Source organism: Zootoca vivipara, chromosome 10, assembly GCF_965207765.1.
Source record: "Zootoca vivipara chromosome 10, rZooViv2.hap1.1, whole genome shotgun sequence".
Taxonomy (NCBI): Eukaryota; Metazoa; Chordata; class Lepidosauria; order Squamata; family Lacertidae; genus Zootoca; species Zootoca vivipara.
The window spans coordinates 26,296,550-26,319,686 of NC_142593.1; the positions used below are offsets into that span (position 1 = coordinate 26,296,550).

At 42.4% G+C, this 23,137-nt stretch overlaps 2 protein-coding genes across 4 annotated transcripts; one reads left to right on the top strand and one right to left on the bottom strand.

The window, feature by feature from the left end:
- The first annotated feature begins 621 nt into the window (after positions 1-621).
- SPATA9 (spermatogenesis associated 9) lies at positions 622-8,104 on the top strand. The gene is made up of 5 exons (XM_035100298.2): positions 622-777; positions 1,286-1,374; positions 4,928-5,155; positions 6,830-6,925; positions 7,800-8,104. Exons 1-5 carry the CDS (start codon positions 717-719, stop codon positions 8,025-8,027), a joined length of 702 nt encoding a protein of 233 aa, XP_034956189.1. The 5' UTR covers positions 622-716; the 3' UTR covers positions 8,028-8,104.
- A 5,599-nt stretch (positions 8,105-13,703) lies between these two features.
- Positions 13,704-21,433, bottom strand: RFESD (Rieske Fe-S domain containing). Of its 3 annotated transcripts, none has more exons than XM_088652931.1 (5): positions 21,291-21,404; positions 17,772-18,031; positions 15,994-16,174; positions 15,864-15,898; positions 13,704-14,330 (listed from the first exon to the last, which is right to left on the bottom strand). In XM_088652931.1, the coding sequence occupies exons 3-5, from the start codon at positions 16,169-16,171 to the stop codon at positions 14,061-14,063; spliced, it is 483 nt and encodes a 160-aa protein (XP_088509057.1). In that variant the 5' UTR covers positions 16,172-16,174; positions 17,772-18,031; positions 21,291-21,404; the 3' UTR covers positions 13,704-14,060. The 3 variants fall into 3 exon arrangements, with proteins under 3 accessions (XP_088509057.1, XP_088509058.1, XP_034956177.1); XM_088652932.1 differs by having other exon boundaries at positions 17,772-18,035; positions 21,291-21,367; XM_035100286.3 differs by lacking the exon at positions 17,772-18,031 and having other exon boundaries at positions 21,291-21,433.
- Between the last annotated feature and the right edge of the window lie 1,704 nt (positions 21,434-23,137).

Sequence of the window (23,137 nt, forward strand, 5' to 3'; positions counted from 1 at the left end):
TGTCTGTAGGCAATGAAAGGACTCCTCACCCACAATAATACAACCACCAGACAACATGGACACTGGTACCAGAGCCTGCAATAAACCCAGATGCCAACTTTGCTGCCACATACACCCGGACAACATCATTACTGGCCCCAACAACATCCAACAATAAATTGTAATATGAATATACCCAAGGCAGAGTAGGCCACTAAATTTTCTTAAAGTGAAACTTGCACACATTCCATCCAACATTCATTTTAAAACTAAAGGGAGGAGACTTTGGAACTTCTAGTTCATTCTGAAACAGAATTCCAAGAATGTTAGGTTCTGTATAACCCAGAAACAAGAGCACTTTTTTCCACCTTGCTCTTCAGCTTTTATGCTAGTCTATCAAGGACCATAAACTCAAGAAAACATTACTTGTTGTTTCTGTGGTGTAAAAAGAAAGTCATCTTTTTTTGCATTATGTTATTTTGGAATGATCGTATTTGAAAGTCCTGGCGGTTGAGACTACAGTGATTGGAGGCGGGGGGGGGGCTATTTTCTTGTGTACACATGATGTCAGGAGTCAAGGAGGCACTGTGCTTAAGAGGCACATTGTGTTCTCACAAAGGTTTATTGCCTTGGAGGTGGAGATACACATAAGTATGGCATATTGTCATTTGCAGCCTGAAATATCAGCTTGGTTAGACTAATTTTAGGAGCTGTAGACAGACACCAGGGCATGCAGGATGTCTCTCAGGCCAATTGGCTGGATATGTGGAGAGCTGGTCAGGAAATTTGCTGGACAAGGTATGAGCTACTCTGTGTGTGAGTTCTCAAATCCTGGATTCAGAAAACACTGCCTTCTCTATACCTTTGTACTTGATTTTTTAAAAAAATCTGTTTCTACCAGATAGGCCAGGGGTAGGGAACCTCATTCCTGGGGGCCAAATATAGCCCCCAATGCCTCTCTGGGCTGTGGAATTTTCCCCATGCCACACCCCTTCTGCACCAGCCATGGCCCTCGCTAGCCCTATTCCATACATACATGTTTTTGCCTAGCTAGAATGCCTTTGGTCCCACCTACCACTAGCACATGGTCCTTGAAACGTTGGCCATGTTGGTTTATGGCCCAATAGAATAGAATTTTGCTAATTTAGATCAGCCAGCAATTGGCTGGACAGCAACCATAGTTCTTCGTTCTGATGCTGCAGACTTGCTCCAACCTAAATATTTCATGTTTGAACAATGCTTACACGATAAGTATAATTTTGAGAACAGGGGCTTTATTATTTTTAACTACTGTTTTTCAATTCAGCCCAGATAATACAGAGAGTCTTCTTGGAAATTATAGATGAGATTAGGGATGAATTCCCCAATTTACTGAGACTGACAAGCTCCAACCAGGTAATGTTTCTGAACTAATACTAATACTATTTCACTATTATTTGAAAGTTAAGTTTCTTTATACAATAGTCTGTTAAAGATTGCATTTATTGCAAACTCAGCAAAGTTTCAGCTAAATGTTTTACTTATACCACAAAGTTATACACAAAGTTAGAAAAATAATTAATATATTCAGGGGAGACAAGTTTTGGCATAGCATACCTCCAGAAACCTGCTCCACATATTTTTTTTCTTTTTAGTATCATTTTCATCCAATGATGATAAAAACAATGTTATTACTAAATCCCCAAAATAAGCACACCCATGTGTGCATCTATTGAGTTTTGGCTAATTTATCCAAGTAAGCAGGGTTAAACTGATGTTTCTAAAGCAGTCTAAAGATCTATGGCATACAATGTTCTTTAGTAAGGAGCCCAAGGGTAGTAATGCTACCGTAATTCCCCCCCCCCCTTACTGGTGTTTCTGTGAATAATTGTCTAAAATACATGTCAACTTGGTGCATTTGCTGGAATGTTGGACTAGGAAGGACCAGGGTTCAAATTCCCACTCAGCCATGAAGTCCCTGGATGACAGCCCTGTCACTGTCTCTCAGCCTAACCTCCCCCACAAGGTTGTGGGGAGGGAGAGATCCATTTATGCCATCTTGAGCTCCTTGGATTAAAAGTGAGATATTAATATAATAAATGAATGAATGCCAGGGCAAAGATGCTTGCAGATCTCATCATATATTCATTGTCCCCCCAATGGCAAACTATACTACATCAGCAATAGGGCCCAGTGTGGGAATGTTGAGGATAGTAGGAGATAATGTTGTTGTTGTTTAGTCGTTTAGTCGTGTCCGACTCTTCGTGACCCCATGGACCACAGCACGCCAGGCACTCCTGTCTTGCACTGCCTCCCGCAGTTTGGTCAAACTCATGTTCGTAGCTTCGAGAACACTGTCCAACCATCTCGTCCTCTGTCGTCCCCTTCTCCTAGTGCCCTCCATCTTTCCCAACATCAGGGTCTTTTCCAAGGATTCTTCTCTTCTCATGAGGTGGCCAAAGTATTGGAGCCTCAGCTTCACGATCTGTCCTTCCAGGGAGCACTCAGGGCTGATTTCCTTAAGAATGGATAGGTTTGATCTTCTAGCAGTCCATGGGACTCTCAAGAGTCTCCTCCAGCACCATAATTCAAAGGCATCAATTCTTCGACGATCAGCCTTCTTTATGGTCCAGCTCTCACTTCCATACATCACTACTGGGAAAACCATAGCTTTAACTATACGGACCTTTGTCGGCAAAGTGATGTCTCTGCTTTTTAAGATGCTGTCTAGGTTTGTCATTGCTTTTCTCCCAAGAAGCAGGCGTCTTTTAATTTCGTGACTGCTGTCACCATCTGCAGTGATCAAGGAGCCCAAGAAAGTAAAATCTCTCACTGCCTCCATTTCTTCCCCTTCTATTTGCCAGGAGGTGATGGGACCAGTGGCCATGATCTTGGTTTTTTTGATGTTGAGCTTCAGACCATATTTTGCGCTCTCCTCTTTCACCCTCATTAAAAGGTTCTTTAATTCCTCCTCACTTTCTGCCATCAAGGTTGTGTCATCTGCATATCTGAGGTTGTTGATATTTCTTCCGGCAATCTTAATTCCGGCTTGGGATTCATCTAGTCCAGCCTTTCGCATGATGAATTCTGCATATAAGTTAAATAAGCAGGGAGACAATATACAACCTTGTCGTACTCCTTTCCCAATTTTGAACCACTCAGTTGTTCCATATCCAGTTCTAACTGTAGCTTCTTGTCCCACATAGAGATTTCTCAGGAGACAGATGAGGTGATCAGGCACTCCCATTTCTTTAAGAACTTGCCATAGTTTGCTGTGGTCGACACAGTCAAAGGCTTTTGCATAGTCAATGAAGCAGAAGTAGACGTTTTTCTGGAACTCTCTAGCTTTCTCCATAATCCAGCGCATGTTTGCTATTTGGTCTCTGGTTCCTCTGCCCTTTCGAAATCCAGCTTGCACTTCTGGGAGTTCTCCGTCCACATACTGCCTAAGCCTGCCTTGTAGAATTTTAAGCATAACCTTGCTAGCGTGTGAAATGAGCGCAATTGTGCGGTAGTTGGAGCATTCTTTGGCACTGCCCTTCTTTGGAATTGGGATGTAGACTGATCTTCTCCAATCCTCTGGCCATTGCTGAGTTTTCCAAACTTGCTGGCATATTGGGTGTAGCACCTTAACAGCATCATCTTTTAAAATTTTAAATAGTTCAGCTGGAATATCATCACTTCCACTGGCTTTGTTATTAGCAGTGCTTTCTAAGGCCCATTTGACTTCACTCTCCAAGATGTCTGGCTCAAGGTCAGCAACCACACTACCTGGGGTGTACGAGACCTCCATATCTTTCTGGTATAATTCCTCTGTGTATTCCTGCCACCTCTTCTTGATGTCTTCTGCTTCTGTTAGGTCCTTACCACTTTTGTCCTTGATTATGGTAATCTTTGTACGAAATGTTCCTTTCATATCTCCAGGAGATAATATATTGATTAAATATTACCCTTCCTCACTCATGCTAGTGAGCTAGTAGCAGAGGACATTCCCTCCCTTGTACATTGCAGGAAGCTAGTTGATGGATTTGTGAGAATCATTTGAGTTAAGCAATCCAATCTGACTTGTCCAGATTGGATTGTTCCTGGTAAATCCCCTTTAGTTCCCTCTTAAAAAGAATAATGACACAACAGTCTTCCTTTTAAAAGTACGGTAATGGTAATGTTTACTACATTCAGTTCACTGTATGGTCCTGGAGGCAGGCTTTATCTTGTAGTTACAGATACAGAGAAAAATGTGGGTTCATCCTCTGTGAGGGATGAGCCCATGTGCTGCTGGCTGAGAGCCTGCGGACAGCAAATGGCAAAATGGTATAAGGTGGAAAAGGGAAGATGGCTGCTTGACCAGCCCTTTTGTAGGGTCTGCTAGGGCCATGTCCATATACCTGGTCACACACAGGGGGAGGATGCTCCAGACCAGGTGTGACAGTAAGTCCTCCTGGCTGGAGCAACATTCCCCTGGGTGCCCACTCTGGACAAACAGGAAATGTTGTATTTGACTGCTTCAGTGATGTCACATCCCACACCCAGAGGCATTGGAAATAAGGAAGATGCCACCAGTTGCAGCTATCTCACTTCACACTTGGCTGTGGCGTACCAAGTGTCTGAGCTGTACAGTTTCCAGTGGGATCACCACCTACTACCACTCATTTCCTCCGTTCCCCTGGTAAGGGAATTTCGATGGGAGGAGCATGTTTTGGAAGCTAAGCCTGCTGAAATTCATCTAGACAACTGTTGAAGGTACAGGAGCCTTGTCCTCTTTCACATCTGACCACATCACTTTCCCTTTTTCCCATACACATAATGCATACTTAAAAGTGGAATGTGGAATTTTCATGTGATCCCGAATGCTCTACCCAAAGGTCTTAATAATGCATCAAACTGCCTTTCTCTGTTCTAGACCTCTCCCTCCCCAAGTACCGTAATTTTACTATTTTTTTCTCCCTCCTTGTATTGACTTATATTTCAGGACAGCAATCGCACCGTGCAGGAGTCTAGGTCTGTTGTGGCAAGAGTGTTCTATTCCGCTCATGCGGTAATGATTAGGAATGGGCTAACTCACCTCTCCCGCTCTTCAAAATCAATTGCTAAATTCGTGCAGCCACACCTCCTCCGAAAATTGACAGACCTGCAAAGGGTATCACACCGTCTCTTGCAGAAACTGAATGCTCCCAAACAACCTCTTTATAAATTGAAGGTAGGCAATGAGTGTGACTCCCCCATCTCATATTTTCTAAGTGAGTTCTAAGTGAATGTATGAGCGATTTTCCTCAGCACCACAACAGAGGATGAGAAGGTAAAATTTCCTCCTCCATGCCATCTTGAGATTCTCATAATTATAAGCCGCATCAGCTGATGCTATTTGCCCTAAAAATGTTAGGTGCAAATACCTTTTTTTTTAACATTCACATAGCTTGATCTTCCTTGTGCAGACAAGGATTCAGTATAAGATTCAGTATGGCAGCTTCCAATGTTCCTGTGATAGCATATTACAGCACAAACAAAAAGGAATCTTGTGGCAGACTAATAGAAATATTGTGGTATAGGCTTGTGGATTAGAGACTAGTGTTTTGTGCATATTTGCTAGAAACTAAGTCCCACTAAGTTTAAAGGGTTTACTCCCATGTCAATATGCGTAGGCTTGTAGCCTTATGTTCTATTGATATCAATGGAAACTATTTCCATGAAATATGTTTAGGATTTACATAATCTACAACAGGGTGGTACCTGTCAATTTGTGGACCTGATCATTCCCAAGTCTTCCCCCCCCCCCAAAAAAAAATTTGTCTGGGGCAGCAGCGTGTGTGTGCGCACAGAGAGTTAACGAACCACATCAGGGGCTCTGCATGGAAATATTTAGGAACTGTCTAGCATGTGGACATTAGATTGTTATCCATGTTGAGCTTTATGTCCCATTGATTTAAATAAGGAAGATATAAGCAAGTTCTTAACTCTCCCATTCAAACCAATGGAACTTAAAAGTGAATGGATCATGGATACCAAACTGCAATATGGCAGAAGAATGAATCCCTTGACTGTGAATCCCAGCGTGGAGTAGTGGTTAAGAGCGGTGGACTCGTAATCTGGTGAACCGTGTTCGCTTCCCTGCTCCTCCACATGCAGCTGCTGGGTGACCTTGGGCTAGTCACTCTTTTCTGAAGTCTCTTAGCCTCACTCACCTCACAGAGTGTTTGTTTAATGTTTTTTTAAATAATTAAAACCCCATCTTTATTTAACTTCTTTAAAATATAACAAACACAAACAGAAAAAGAAATTTAAAACATAAACAAAAAATAGAAATTCAATCCCTCCTTCCTAAAAAAAGGATACAACATAATATAACATACATAAAAAATATACAGATTGTAAAAGAATTAAAGAGAGCAATAAAGAAACAAAAGGAAAAAATTATTTAAAACTTAAAAACGACTTCCAATTGTTTGTGTATCACTTCCTTCACCAATTTCCATTCGCTCGCTTTCCTTAATTTACTCATACTACAACCCTAAGGGGTTTTGGCTTACACCACCTTTCAAATACATCACTCTATGTGTATCTTAATTTAGGCAGATCACCAATTTTGTTTCAATACCCTCTTTGTTCAAATAATCCTCCACATATTTCCACTCATTTTTTTATTTTTTGTTTGGGAACATTTCTTATAGTAGCCATCATTTTGGCTAGGTTCAAAAATTCAACTAATTTAACATGCCAATCTTGTATTGTTGGAACTTCTTCCCCCTTCCATTTCTCTCACAGAGTGTTTGTTGTGGGGCAGGAAGGGAAAGGAGATTGTTAGCCACTTTGAGACTCCTTAAGGGGAGTGAAAGGCGGGATATCAAGTCCAAACTCTTCTTCTTCTTCTCTACAGGATAAATCCATGTTCCTTTATGATGTCATTTCCTATCCAGCGAAGACCGCCCTCAGTGGTGTAATGTGCATTTCTTATGCAGCACTAATTTATTTGGTAGGTTAGTAAATACTGTTCTTTCTGGTCCTTCTTGTTTCGTGCTTCCCCTTCCCCTCAGCAAAGAATTGAAGCCATGCATTATTCTTCAATTACTGTGCACACTTTTAGTGCACATTACCAATGCCCAGCTGTAGCTGGCTTGCTAGCTGTGACCTTTCCTCGACCAGCATTGCCTACCTACAGTAGCATATATACAGGTAACCTGTAATTTAGGTTATTTGTATTGCACTCTGCAAAGGGCAGCTCTTCACGACAGTCCAGAAACTGCCACTGGCACTCAAGCAGGATCAAGTGTCACTCATCCTTGAACCTCAAGAGGATGATCATCCAACTGCCAATATGCCAACATTTATTAATGTTCATGAGAAAAATGTGTTGACCATATGCAGTATTGATGGGATGGTTCAAGGGGTAGGACAACACACACACATACACACAGCATTTTAGGCTGAAACCAGTCCGGAAATTTTCAAAGTGTGAATCTGCTCACCTCATCCCCATCGCGATTCTATCCTTTCCTCCAGGCATTTGATATACAGTGGTACCTCGGAAGTCAAATGGAATCCATTCCGGAAGCCCTTTCGACTTCCAAAACGTTCGGAACCCAAGGCGCGGCTTCCAATTGGCTGTAGGAAGCTCCTGCAGCCAACTGGAAGCTGCGTTGGACGTTCGGGTTCCAAAGAACATTCGCAAACTGGAACACTCACTTCCGGGTTTCGACTCACAAGGCGTTCATGAACCAAGGTACCTAACCAAGTAGCCTACTCGCTATACTGCAAAACTCTCTCTCTTAAAGTTAGGCAGAAATGCAGAGGATTCCAAACCTTTCCGTTTCTTTATGCCAAAAAATGTACCTCTTATGTGTATACAGGCACTCTCCATTAATAAAGCACTGGGAAGAATTAAAAGCATAATTGAAACAGACAAGAGCTCCAGGGAAAGCAGCAGTGATGATCTCGATGCAGATGGATTTCCCAGAGTCAGGGCAACGGCAAGCGACTCTGCAACTTCCTTCCCACACGAAGTATCTTCAGAGTTGATTAAGGAATCACCAAGCATCCATACACTACTTTTGAAAATAGATAATAAAAATGAATAATAATGCTCCCTTGTATGGTATACATAGCTGTAATTTTTCTGCTTGTGCACTGTTTTATTTCAATACACAAATATGTGAAGATAGTCTTCATTTTCCATTACTCAAGCAAATGCAATTTACACACACACACACACACACACTACAGATGAACGCAGGTTCCACACTGTAAATAGTTTGGTATGTTCCTTCTCTAGTAGAAATAAACCAAATAACGGCTTGTCCATGTGTATGCTCAGTACCACATTTCATGCAATAGTTTCAGAATGTCTTAATCCTCAAAACACTGAATACCATTTTGATAGAATCAACAGGCATGTTTTTAAATAGATATTACAAAAACAGGTCAATGGACTTATGCAAGAAAAACAAACATTTCCAAAGTCTCATTTTTTCACCATACATAATTTGCCAGTATCTAATTATTAAGGTAGTAAAAGTAATATTAAAAAGTTGAAGAATGACTAACATTTTAATTACTAGTTGATAATTGCAAGGCTATTTTGGAATTTTTGACAGCAAAATAGCTGCCTATGTATGTATATATGTCACAATTCCTATTATTTTCCTAAGCACACTCATAGCTTCTTTTGACTGATCCTGTCCAAAAGGCATTTAGTTTTACAGTATTTTGTCTTTTAACTCGCTCTTCCAGTATGTATGCAATACAGTACAGAGCTTTCCTTTGGGCTTGGTTTAAAAACAAAGTTCAATCGTACACTAGAAAATGGTTTCAGAACTCTGAACTCCAGAGAAGCGTCATCAAATTAAGGGCAGTGCAGGAATTTGGTTATTTTCTTTTCCTTCTCAATTGTCCTTGTCAGTCAGCTAGCCACATACTGTACAGGAAGGGCAAATTGCTCCCAGCAGCTCCACCTACACAGCAGTGAGTGCCAGGCTTATCCAAAGCTACTGTGTAAAAGGGGCTTTGTTGCTCACAAACTCTTTCCTGTGCAGAGTTTCTCGCTACTGGAAGAAAAGGGCTCTGTTTGCAGCTAGGAGAGAAAGGGCAGATTTCTTTACTTAGCAAAAACCCCAGACCTGATTAAATGTTACAGATATGTGTGGCTGCTGCTGCTGCTGCTGCAAAGTTTATCCTTTGTGGTGAGATAACTTTTGAAAGCTTTTACAGCATCTCTGCATCAGTTCCAGCACCTACCAGGGATTTGCAGTGGTAGTGTGGGGTTGGCAAACACAGTAGGATGGGTTTTTAAATACTACATCAGCCACATAGAAGGGCGCCACATGGTATTGCTTTACATTTTGATAGGGGTGCCAGGGGTGCCAACTTGAATAAAATATTGCGGGGGCTCAGATAAGACCCTCCCTACATAATCAATCACATGGTGTGGTGCATGCACACCATTTGAATGGCAATGTCCATCAACCTGGGGGGTGGCGGTCCCCTCAAATATTTTATTGGGGAGGCGAAGGGGCCCTAGCCCCTAGGAGTTGACTCCTTTGCCATCATCAATTGCCAGAGTTTCCAAGGACCAGGAGAAAGCAATCTAAAGACCTGCCAACCACTGGTTGGCAAGGGAGAAAATGCATTACGTGGCACATAAGAAACTACAATATGCTCCCTGAATTGCTTTTAGCCTTTCCTTCTGTATTTTCAGCGAAAGTTTCATAAGTATTTCAATAGACTTTTGTGATGCATTGCATATCTAGAAACGAAACTGACAAAGTAAGAGTTAAATACTTAACATTCCTCAGAGCATGGCTGTACCTAGGTAATATGCATAACTGAGTAATTGCACATCTATTAAGACAAGAATAAGCATGAAAAAATGCCAGTGTGTCAAATCCTTGAGCATCATTTCGTGAAAATGAAACCATTATCTGAGAAGGATTATGTGTCTCTGTGTTAAAGATGAGTGATAGACTTCTCTAAGTCATGGTCCTCCATCCTTTGGCAAGTATTTTCTCCCTTTTCTGGAGTCCACTCTACCAATTTGGACCACCCAGGTGTTTATCACTGCATTAGCTTACTGTATCTCTCTCACTCCCCTTCATGGATCAATGCCTTGTCGTGGCGAAGGGGCTTGAATAACTCAGAGAAGCTATGAGCTATGCCATGCAGGACCACCCAAGATGGACAGGTCATAGTGGAGAGTTTTGACTAAACGTGATCCACCTGGAGAAGGAACTGGCAAGCCACTCCAGTAACCCTGCCAAGAAAACTCCATGGACAAAGACAACAGGCATATAAAAGTTATGACGCTGGAAGATGAGCCCCTCAGGTCGGAAGGCGTCCAACATGCTACTGAGGAAGAGCGGAGGACAAGTACAAGTAGATTCAGAGCTGATGAAGCGGCTGGGCCAAAGCCGAAAGGACGCTCAGTTGCGGATATGCCTGGAAGCGAAAGGAAAGTCCGATGCTGTAAAGAAAAATATTGCATAGGAACCTGGAATGTAAGAACCATGAATGGAGGTAAGCTGGATGTGGTCAAAAATGAGATGACAAGAATAAATATCGACATCCTGGGCATCAGTGAACTAAAATGGAAGGGAATGGGCGAATTCAGTTCGGATGACTATCATATCTACTACTGTGGGCAAGAATCCCGTAGTAGAAATGGAGTGGCCCTCATAGTCAACAAAAGAGTGGCAAAAGCTGTAATGGGATGCAATCTCAAAAATGACAGAATGATCTCGATACGAATCCAAGGCAGACCTTTTAACATCACAGTAATCCAAGTTTATGCACCAACTACCGGTGCTGAAGAAAGTGAAATTGACCAATTCTATGAAGACCTACAACACCTTCTAGAAATGACACCAAAGAAGGATGTTCTTCTCATTACAGGGGATTGGAATGCTAAAGTAGGGAATCAAGAGATAAAAGGAACAACTGGCAAGTTTGGCCTGGGAGTTCAAAATGAAGCAGGGCAAAGGCTAATAGAGTTCTGTCAAGAGAACAAGCTGGTCATCACAAACACTCTCTTCCAACAACACAAGAGACGACTCTACACATGGATATCACCAAATGGGCAGCATCGAAATCAGATTGATTATATTCTCTGCAGCCAAAGATGGAGAAGCTCTATACAGTCAGCAAAAACAAGACCTGGAGCTGACTGTAACTCAGATCATCAGCTTCTTATAGCAAAATTCCAGCTTAAACTGAAGAAAGTAGGAAAAACCACTGGGCCAGTAAGATACAATCTGAATCAAATCCCTTATGAATACACAGTGGAAGTGAGGAACAGGTTTAAGGATTTAGATTTGGTGGACAGAGTGCCTGAAGAACTATGGATGGAGGCTCGTAACATTATACAGGAGGCAGCAACGAAAACCATCCCAAGGAAAAGGAAATGCAAGAAAGCAAAATGGCTGTCCAACGAGGCCTTACAAATAGCGGAGGAGAGGAGGCAAGCAAAATGCAAGGGAGATAGGGAAAGATACAGGAAACTGAATGCAGATTTCCAAAAAACAGCAAGGAGAGACAAGAGGGTCTTCTTAAATGAGCAATGCAAAGAAATAGAGGAAAACAATAGAATGGGGAAAACCAGAGATCTGTTCAAGAAAATTGGAGATATGAAAGGAACATTTCGTACAAAGATTACCATAATCAAGGACAAAAGTGGAATGGACCTAACAGAAGCAGAAGACATCAAGAAGAGGTGGCAAGAATACACAGAGGAATTATACCAGAAAGATATGGAGGTCTCGTACACCCCAGGTAGTGTGGTTGCTGACCTTGAGCCAGCCATCTTGGAGAGTGAAGTCAAATGGGCCTTAGAAAGCACTGCTAATAACAAGGCCAGTGGAAGTGATGATATTCCAGCTGAACTATTTAAAATTTTAAAAGATGATGCTGTTAAGGTGCTACACCCAATATGTCAGCAAGTTTGGAAAACTCAGCAATGGCCAGAGGATTGGAGAAGATCAGTCTACATCCCAATTCCAAAGAAGGGCAGTGCCAAAGAATGCTCCAACTACCGCACAATTGCGCTCATTTCACACGCTAGCAAGGTTATGCTTAAAATTCTACAAGGCAGGCTTAGGCAGTATGTGGACCGAGAACTCCCAGAAGTGCAAGCTGGATTTCGAAAGGGCAGAGGAACCAGAGACCAAATAGCAAACATGCGCTGGATTATGGAGAAAGCTAGAGAGTTCCAGAAAAACGTCTACTTCTGCTTCATTGACTATGCAAAAGCCTTTGACTGTGTCGACCACAGCAAACTATGGCAAGTTCTTAAAGAAATGGGAGTGCCTGATCACCTCATCTGTCTCCTGAGAAATCTCTATGTGGGACAAGAAGCTACAGTTAGAACTGGATATGGAACAACTGAGTGGTTCAAAATTGGGAAAGGAGTACGACAAGGTTGTATATTGTCTCCCTGCTTATTTAACTTATATGCAGAATTCATCATGCGAAAGGCTGGACTAGATGAATCCCAAGACGGAATTAAGATTGCCGGAAGAAATATCAACAACCTCAGATATGCAGATGACACAACCTTGATGGCAGAAAGCGAGGAGGAATTAAAGAACCTTTTAATGAGGGTGAAAGAGGAGAGCGCAAAATATGGTCTGAAGCTCAACATCAAAAAAACCAAGATCATGGCCACTGGTCCCATCACCTCCTGGCAAATAGAAGGGGAAGAAATGGAGGCAGTGAGAGATTTTACTTTCTTGGGCTCCTTGATCACTGCAGATGGTGACAGCAGTCACGAAATTAAAAGACGCCTGCTTCTTGGGAGAAAAGCAATGACAAACCTAGACAGCATCTTAAAAAGCAGAGACATCACCTTGCCGACAAAGGTCCGTATAGTTAAAGCTATGGTTTTCCCAGTAGTGATGTATGGAAGTGAGAGCTGGACCATAAAGAAGGCTGATCGCCGAAGAATTGATGCTTTTGAATTATGGTGCTGGAGGAGACTCTTGAGAGTCCCATGGACTGCAAGAAGATCAAACCTATCCATTCTTAAGGAAATCAGCCCTGAGTGCTCACTGGAAGGACAGATCGTGAAGCTGAGGCTCCAATACTTTGGCCACCTCATGAGAAGAGAAGAATCCTTGGAAAAGACCCTGATGTTGGGAAAGATTGAGGGCACTAGGAGAAGGGGACGACAGAGGACAAGATGGTTGGACAGTGTTCTCGAAGCTACGAACATGAGTTTGACCAAATTGCGGGAGGCAGTGCAAGACAGGAGTGCCTGGCGTGCTATGGTCCATGGGGTCATGAAGAGTCGGACACGACTAAACGACTAAACAACAACAACAACAACATCTCTCTCACTCATATGTATACACACACACCACACCACACCACACCCCTACCCTCTCTCCCTACAGCCACATAGAGGCATACCTAGTATTCAGCCACAACACACACCGATTGCACTCTTCTCCTTGCCTGTTAAGAGAGGCATGGCAAACTACCAAGGAGTTCAGCTTTTCCAGGATATACCTTCAGCACAGTCAATTTGGCCCCAAAGCAGCCTGTCACTTCCAGATGATACAAGGCTGAGCTGGCTTCTAGCCAAGTTGCATTAGGCAGAAGCTGGGCGCCCTCCTGTCACCCTCCTGCCTCACTTACAGGCAGATCTATGCACTGCTAAATAACTACACAGCTGGAACAGCCTTCAGGAATTCTTGCACAAACCAATACGAACTTTGGCTATCATTTTGAGAAGGACTGGATTAAGGGCGAGACAAAGAATAAAAGACTCCCAACAATAACAAATCATATTAGCACACAAGCACAACATCTCCAATTATATTGATAACATTTGTCCATCATGATAGTTTTAAAACATCATTTTATATTTTGGAAGCGAGAGACACTTGAAGGCTGGATCAACATAAATCTAACATTTTGATTACTGGCAAAATTAATCTATTATAAGCATACTATACTATATTCTTCTCAAAGGCACAAATACTTCTCTGATCGACTCCCTTTTTAGAGAGAGACTGGAGCTCAGTTTCATACCATCACTCAGAAGCTGAATGCTCTTTAGACAGCAAGGATACCATTCACATTCATTGTTATTTTAAAGCCATTTCTATGAAGCACAGAAGATGCTATTTTTTCTTAGGAGGATGTATAGTCCTATTGTGTATATTAGCATAATGATCAGAATCTATATTGTCATCTGTATCTGAAAGAGTCACATAAACATCGCCGCTGTCCACAGTAACTCTATGAGTCCTCTGTTTTACTCCTTTAGACTTCCATGTGGGTTTCGGAGATTGCTCCATGGGGTTTATTGCTTGATACAATCCTTCACCTGTTGCCAGGGTTATTTTATACCTGTGCCAGGGGCAAATAATGCATGGCTGTCCGTTGATATCCTAAACACACAAGGGAAGGAGGGATGAACAGATGGGGGGGACACACAAATAAAATAATAATGATGATGATGATGATCATTACACTGAACATGCCCCCCACAAAATCCTTCATACCACTATAACAGGAGTATAAAGTTCCTGTTTTTTAAAAAGCATATAAATGTAACAAATTAAACAAATAAATATCTGAAATTTCACAAAACATGGAAATTTCAAGTGTGCAAACTCCTGGAAAGTGTCCCTTAAAGTTCATTGGAAAATAACTTTAGCACTGGTTCACTCTTAAGGACACCCGCCTTCTGAGATTCCAAGGGCAGGCAGCCTTAGGAATGGCCATCACAGAATAAATTATAACAATGCTTTCTACTTCATTCTGCATTGCAGTAACACAGTAGCCTCAGATAACTAGAACTCTTACCTCACCAACTGAAATTTGGTTTCATCAGTTGAAATTGGCGCAGTTAAAGGTTTTTGCTTGGATTCCAAGTCTGGTCTCATTTGCAAGAATATCCTATGAGCATAATTCTGCTAAAACATGCTCTTGCCAGTGTACAGGGGGAAGATATTTTTGTGTGTGTGCTTATTACCCCTTGCAGTTGCTCCTGCTCTCAGAAAATCTGCTGCGGAAGGTGGGGGGACCACCTGGAACAGCAACCGGAGGGAGGAGGAGTATCCGTAAAAATGGCCTCCCCAAACTTCTGCCTACATGATTCCCTACTGTAAACAGGGGAGAACCACAGGCTGAATGAAGGCCTCCAGGCTCTCTGACCCCCACGACTCTCCCTAGACCTCATCCCTCACCACCCCTCGTCCACATCCTGCTTGAATGCCTTTGCTTGGCTGAAATAGGCCATTGAACTGTGGTGCCTCTTGCTCACTTGGGTGGAAGATGAAGAGCAGTTTGTGTGTGTCTGTGTAGAACTTAAGTGACTTTTGTGTGGTTGAAATGCAGCCGAATGTAGAAAGGTGAGTCTCACATTAACTGCTCTGCCTACCCACCCCCAACCCTCCGGCTCCACACACTACTGGAATGTGGTACAGGGTAATCCACAAGGGAAGGAAGTCCCTTTTTTTTGGAGGAGGGGAGATTTCCCAATGGATCTAAAGTCTTTTGTTAACACAGCAAGCCCTCCCATTTGTGGAAGGCAGGTCACATACATTTAAAGCACTATGGTACCACTTTAAACATGACTTTCCCTAAAGGATTCTGGGAGCTGCAGTTTGTGAAGGGTGTTGAGAATAGTTAGGGGCCCCTATTCTCCTCCCAGAGCTACAACTCACAGTGTGGTTTAACAACCAATCCCTGTTCACAGGGGACTCTGAGAACTGCTATAGCTATATATGCTGCAGCCAGCTAATACAGGGCGAGTCCTTTAAAAGAGGCCCGTGGATACAGAGTACACATGTCCCAGGGGGCTCTTTTAAAAGACTCACCCTGTAAATGCACAGTAGTATTGCATTACTGTAGCATTATGTTAATAGTATTCTTATTTATCAGAGGGTTCTGAATGAGGAAGTACTGTATTTACATACCTCTATATCTCCTTCATGTAAGGGACCTCCTGTATCTGTTAAAAGAACAGAATATGAAATTAGAGCAGAGGCTCAAACTAGCTAACGTTTAAAGTTGTTCCGAAAACACTATCTTCTGAAAAATTCTTACGGTAACAGCGGCAATCCAGAGCATAAAACCTTCCATCGTGATAGAAAACAACAACTTCTCTGTCATGGATGACCGCTGTTGTCCTTCGTAGTTTTTTAATCTCATCTTCTCTGCCAACACAAATTGGACTTCTGTCTTCCTTCTTTTTAGACGTTTCAACAGAGCTGTCCTCATTCATATTCTGAAAGCAAGAGAAAATGCGCTATATTACTTAATATGACTGTCAGAAATAATCATGTTGAGGAAAGAAAATCACAACCATTACTGGCCACCATTTATAGCAGAACGGTAGGCTGGTGCACAAAGAACTTTTGTTGCAAACAATGAGGTATACAGGTGTACCTCAGTTTACGAACTTAAACCGTTCCGGAAGTCTGTTCTTAAACTAAAACCGTTCTTAAACTGAGGCGCGCTTTCCCTAGTGAGGCCTCCCACCGCTGGTGCCCTTCCACTGTTCGGCTTCCGTTCTTAGACCGAGGTAAAGTTTGCAAACCAGGACACTACTTCTGGTTTTGTAGAGTTCGTAAACCGAATAGTTCGTAAACAGGGCTGTTCTTAAACCGAGGTACCACTGTATTTATTTTATGTGGATCAAATGGTATCCTCCTATTTCAAACATGATATGGAAAGAGTGAATAAAAATAAAACAGGAGTAGTACATCCTGTTCGGCATTTGAAAACCGTAAATTTGAAATTTACTGTAGACTATGTGTTTTAAAAAGAGGGATTGATCCATTCATGTGTGTGGCGATCCATTCTGTGAACTGGACAATTTTCACCCTATCTTTTATCCACATATGGTGGTGTGAAAATTTTAAAGGTTATCTGATCTATGTGGTAAGTTGTTGAATGCAAATGGCTTATCCTGTGAGGACAGTGTCACAAAGATCAACTCTTAAAAAAAAGTCCTCATCTGATGGCCAGTATATTGAGACAAGTAGCCCTTGTTCATGGCACCAACATAGGAACAACTTTCCACAGCAATAGCGGAATGTTAATCATAAACTAAATGAAGGGTGGAGGTTTTGTGTGTATGAACATTTTTCTTTTCTTTCCTGAAAGTCTGTCCATTTTCATTCTGTGACAACAGGGTATTATTTGTTCAAAGGTATGCAAAAAAACCTTGATTTTTCAACTTGTCACAAGTTCTTCTGAGGATGCAGTGGCAGCCAAAAACTAAGATATAAAGCATATAGGACAACCTGGAGGGGAAAAAAATTCACATTCATTTTGCCATCAGTGACAGCTGTGAATTTCTGTTGTATAATACACAGTTCTTGGTTTGGTTTGGTTTTTTAAAAATAGATTCATATTGCACAAAAATGTGTTTTAAGAGCCAGAACAGATAGAGTATTTAATGATTTTCTGAGTGCTTAAAGCTGCAATCTAAGAGACAGTGGAGTAAATTGCATAACTGTCAGATCTTCAGTCACTGTGTCTCGTCTTCGGTCTTAGCTTCTAATACTTTCCAGCTTACAAACCAACCCTAAATGAGCCCCAGTGAGTTCAATGAGAACTCACTGCATTAGGCATGCATAGAATTGTAGAATAAGATAAAAGGAAATACTTAGCAGCACAAGATGAAAGAATACATATAATTACAGGCAATATCTTCAACTTTGGCAATAGAATGTACAAAATAGTACAAAATAATACATATGCAAGAGAGAAAACAAGATACTTTCTGAATCCACTTTAATTGTATTTCACGATCGGAAACACCTTTAAATGAAAAAGTCAGTGGCACTGCATTTAAAAACTAATGTTAAGAATGGTACCTGTGTGGAAAGTGGCAGATTCACATTCCCAAGGAAATCTGAAGGGTGATCCTCTAAGACAGTAGTGCGGCAAACAACACAGAAGTTGTATTGTCACAGAAATATAGAAGGAAGATTGTAAGAGGTGGGTGAAAGTTCTGAATCATCAGCTTCCAACAGTCACATCCACCACATGTGCCTTCATACAGAGCAGTTCTTTACTGCGAAAGACGTTTTCGTAGAGCCTTCACACAGTGACGTGAATTGGGAGAGGATGCATCCTGCCTGAGCGGATAGGAAAGTTAAGAACCAGGCTGCACTGAACCGATAAGGACATTTTAGCTCCTAGGGAGTTCTGCAATCACTTGTTCACCTTAAAAGTAACCCCTAACCTAAAGTACAGCAACTAGATCTTTTAGAGTAATCAAATGAAATTTTATTACGGATAATGACCAAAGTCTGCAATTTTATTGAGACAAGTTGTTTGTTGCTTACTGTCGTAACAAAATGTATCTTCTGTACCATGAAAAATAAATAAAAACATGGTTTGTAAAATAAAAAGTAGCCCCAAACTTCCCTCCTCCAGGAACGCTGGATCACAATGATGAAAATATTACTCATGTCTCAGGCTTAACAACAACAACAACAACAACAACAACAACAACAACAACAACAACAACAACAACAACAACAACAACAATTTATTTGTACCCTGCCCACCTGACTGGGCTTCCCCAGCCACTCGGGCTGCTACTGTTGCCCATGATCAAGGGTGGATTTTCACCCCCACCCACCCCAGTGCTTTATTTTTCTGATAAAACATCCTGTTTCCTAAATTCATTAGTAACAATGAATAGAGGCCAACTATAAATCCAATACAGTGGTACCTCAGGTTAAGAACTTAATTTGTTCTGGAGGTCCGTTCTTAACCTGAAATTGTTCTTAACCTGAGGTACCACTTTAGCTAATGGGGCCTCCCGCTGCTGCACGATTTCTGTTCTCATCCTGAAGCAAAGTTCTTAACCCGGGGTACTATTTCTGGGCTAGCGGAGTCTGTAACCCGAAGCGTCTATAACCTGAAGCATCTGTAACCCGAGGTACCACTGTACTAGACAAGTGTGGCATTTTCAAAGTTTTTTTTATTTGTTTATGAAATGCAATAAGCATGAGGAGCTTAGAGCACTCTCTAGGGGCATCAGAAAATGTTATGATGCAAATTATCCCAGAAAATTCACATCACTGACTATGACCTGCCAATCTTGTACAAGTCAAAGTGGTGTATAAACAGTACAACTGAACTTTGTTTGAGAACGCACTCTCAGCCAAACATGCATATATAGGATCAGGCTGCAAAAGGCCTCCATTCATCCCAGTTAAACAATACTGCCCCAAGCAACATCAGAACCCCACACCTTTTGCAGACATAACCCCAGTGAGATGAATGGGCTTCATGCTATCACAGAAGCTTTGAAATATTTAATCTATGCAGTTCCCAGCACACAGATACAATCCTTATTCAGCCACAAGCAAGTGGAATCTGATTGCTCATAGAGGTGTGTAACTCGTAGCAGCGTCTGTGTAAATTGGCCATAAAAACTCTCAGTACGGAGAGAGTGTAAAAGGATTTCAGTTGCAATGGGAGAAGGCCAGCTGTGGACACTTGCCAATGTCTATAGCAAATTCGATTAACTTGTGTTTCCCAGCTTTCATTCTTCCTGTGAGTCACCCTTCCTACTGCCAAGCAGACTCTTAGCTGGGAACACTCTGAGATTTGTGATGAACAAGGAAAGAACTGCCTGGAAGTAAACATACTGGCACAGCATCCATAGAAGCATTGTGTTCAGAATAGAGAAATGTGAAGAGGGAGGGGAGAGAACCACCTAGTAGTGGTTTGAGATGCCAACTCCACTGCGATGCCATGGCAATCCTTACTGTTAATAACTAGATCTTACCCCTCTCTAGGGCAACCACCTGAAAGAAAGAAAGTGGGTTCTTCTCACTTGCACATGTTCATTTATTTGTATGCACATTTTAAAAAAGTTGTCCTCTGCCTAATATCCAGCTTTAACTAAAAATAAGCCAGATGGCTTAGATGCCAAAAGTCATGCAAGTGGGTTTATTGCATACTTATTAAAATGTAAAAAAACCCACAATGTGTGGGATTTATATAACGTGAAACACACAAGCATCCTTCCCAATTTACAAAGCTTTCGATAAATCTATGGAATAAGATAGGAAGTGGGGAGAAGTATTAAGTTGCCACTGAAATCATGTAAAGCTTAAAAGATACATTGTGATAATCACAGAATTGTAGAATTGGGAGGTCATGTAGTTCAACCCCCTGCAATGCAGGAATCTTTTGCCTATGTGGGACTTGAACCCCCAAACCCTGAGATTAGGAGTCAAATGCTCTACTGACTGTGCTATAATAAAATAATGGGCACAATTATTTTTAAAAAAATCAAATCAAGTAATTTAGAAAAATGTATCATGGCCATAATCCAGTCTCTCATTAGATTATCTTCACCCACTCCTGTGTGTGCTGTTTTGGGGTGAGGGGCTGTCCTTCTACTCACTTCCCCTTCTTTCTGACAGTTTTACTACAAGCAGACAGCTGTGGGCAGCTAACAGCATTCAGGAAGTAGAGCCTGGATGACCATACTCATGGTCATTTGTATCCTGTGTATCTACTTAAAGTAGACCACTGGAATTTAATGGGCATTATGATAAAGGATTCACTGCCTCCTGCTGTTTTTGCAGTACATTTTTAGAGTAATTGGCTAGAGTGGTTATATAGCTAACACTGAGCCACAACTTTGCTGTACTGTAAATTACAAGTGCCTAACAGTCAGGAGTAGCTCATACTCATTAGAGAATGCCCATATTTTTTTTGAAACACGAGCAAAGAAACCTGAGACCCTTATCGGTTTAGTTTAGCTCCTCGCGGCAAATGTAAATATAAAATTTCACCCATGCTACACAGCACTCTTAACAATCAAGCTGCATAAATCTACCAGGTTAAATGCACTGTTTAAAATATCCCTGCTTCTTTGAATAGGTATCACTTTTCAAATAATATCACGACTGCAAGATGTAGTACGTATGTAAACGGGAGTTACACAAATATATTATTTGAAAGGCGTGCGACGGATCCACACGCTACGGAGTGATTTATTTCCATTTATACTTCACAGCTTCGGAACCAGGCATTCTCCTCCCGCCGTACCCAATTTGGTAGCAAAGCTCAGAAAAACGTCGGCAATTAAAGACGATATAGCACTGATAACAACAACCACTAGGCGGCGATCGACACAAAGTCTTCAAGCAGCGTAGCCTTATCGAGTAGGCAACACGCATGTGCACGAGCTTTATCTCCAAGCTCAGACTGGAATACCCAGCAGTCACCGCGCTCCTTGAGACTACAACTCCCGAAGGTCCTTGCGCTGTCACCCCTTTCCCCCAGCCTCTCCGTCTCCCTTCCTCTCGCGCGTTTTATGTGGGCTTAGGGGGAAGGGAAGTGGCTTCTTGACGTCTACAAACCTGCTTAATGTGGCCTAACGCTGCAGCAGCAACCAAAGGGCGAGACCCACGAGTGAGGCGCCACCGCAAATCGCTAACTGAAGAACCGCTTTTGCTTCTCCACGGCGTCGGTACGTCATTAAAACGCGAAGGGAGAAATGCTATTGGACCGCGAGGTGTCACGTGATAGCGGCTGCACCACCTTTCCTAGATCTAGAACGCAGACCTAAATTCATGCTGGCAGAGGGAGCAGTCCATCCCCCCTGAGCGGAACGTACTTCTGAGTCAATATGCAAAGGGCTGCGCTGTTAGGAAAGCCGTAAAAGCGTTGGAAAAATAATAATAAAGAGACACCATATGGTAATGCCGTCATATAATATAAAACTAAAATAAAACCTACATAAACTACCATATCTATATATATAAAAATGTAAAAGGTCCATGTTTGTGTTCTATGACGTTTCTCCACAACTGCTTGACTGATTGCGTTGAAATTTGGACACGACGTCACATGCGAATATCCGAGGGTTTGTATACTGTTTGTGTGGACAGATGTCACACCTACGGCAGGTAAAGCAGGTAAAACCCACTGTTTCCGAACACAAAACTCAGTCGGGGATGCTGGGAGTACAGGAGAGGTTGCACAACAGTGGCCTCTACCAGCGGCTACACTGGTACTGCGGGTAGGAAAGCTTTCCTCTCCACATCTCCGCTCGACTTTGCAGACTAGGCTGAGTAGCGGTGGGGGGTCTCATGGGTGGGGGATGGGGGAGGAGGGGGGAAAGGTCATGGGTCGGGACAGGCTGGGGCCAATCACAGGGATGAGCTACAGCAACGCATGGCCGGGCCAGCTAGTAGCATATATACAACACAAAAAACAGCGACAATTTGTTGTTGGCAAAGGACAGCTGGACATAAAGGGCCCCATTACCTTCAGCCTGGCGTGCTCTGGTCCATGGGGTCACGAAGAGTCGGACACGACTAAACGACTAAACAACAACAACCTTCAGCAGCTTAAGGCCTCATCAAATCCAGCCCTGATCACACTTGAGGAGCAGCACAAAGGATGGGGGGCATGGGCATAGCAGGGACAGGGAGCAACTGCTCCCTCAAACAAACAAATCTAAAAGTAGAAATAATTAGAATGTTTGAAATTGAAATGCCCACTGAGGTCACTTGGATGATGCTGTGGTGCATTCTAGCAACGCAACTGGCAACCCGACTGAGGGATAGTGCTAGACAGAGTATGATGACAGGTGAGTGTCCTGCCCCCCCAACATATATCCAGGCTACGCCCATGGGTGGAGGAGTGGGTAGAAGAGGGGCTGTATCCCCTCCTCTGCAATCATGTGATGGTTGGGGCCAGAGGCAAAAGTGGGCAGAGCAACAGAGGTAACTCTTTAACTTTGTACAGTTGGCTACACTTCGGCCACATAAAAGCCAGATGTTTCCACATACCTGCACATCTCTCTCCATCCAGGCAAGCAAGAGGCATTGTCACAATTTAAGAACACGTGTCAGACATGCCCAAACATAGCTGCCAAGTTTTCCCTTTTCTCGCGAGGAAGCCTATTCAGCATAAGGGAAAATCCCTTAAAAAAAAGGGATAACTTGGCAGCTATGTGCCCAAAGCACTAGACAAGGGTACAGAGCACAGCTGATGGGGATGGATGTGACCTGAGGACATGGCTTGTTGCCTGGGGAGGGGCCATAGGACCGGGCAGAGAGGCCTGAAGGACTGCATTCAACATCTGGGCTACTGGCTCCACAGCACTATAGCAGCCATTATGGCTAGAAGCCATTGAGTTAAGATGGAATCAGACGTTTGCCTTCCAATCCAAACTCACTGATTACAAGTCGGCTTCACT

What these genes read in the sequence shown, in the direction of transcription:
- SPATA9 (XM_035100298.2), top strand. Translation starts at nt 717, where the DNA reads ATGTCTCTCAGGCCAATTGGCTGGATATGTGGAGAGCTGGTCAGGAAA. An exon ending in CAGGAAATTTGCTGGACAAG is followed by an intron (nt 778 to 1,285) that starts GTATGAGCTACT and finishes TTTTCAATTCAG; the next exon opens with CCCAGATAATACAGAGAGTC. An exon ending in AACCTCTTTATAAATTGAAG is followed by an intron (nt 5,156 to 6,829) that starts GTAGGCAATGAG and finishes TCTTCTCTACAG; the next exon opens with GATAAATCCATGTTCCTTTA.
- RFESD (XM_035100286.3), bottom strand. Translation starts at nt 16,171, where the DNA reads ATGAATGAGGACAGCTCTGTTGAAACGTCTAAAAAGAAGGAAGACAGA. An exon ending in TCTGGATTGCCGCTGTTACC is followed by an intron (nt 15,899 to 15,993) that starts GTAAGAATTTTT and finishes TTCTTTTAACAG; the next exon opens with ATACAGGAGGTCCCTTACAT. An exon ending in TACATGAAGGAGATATAGAG is followed by an intron (nt 14,331 to 15,863) that starts GTATGTAAATAC and finishes TTGTGTGTTTAG; the next exon opens with GATATCAACGGACAGCCATG.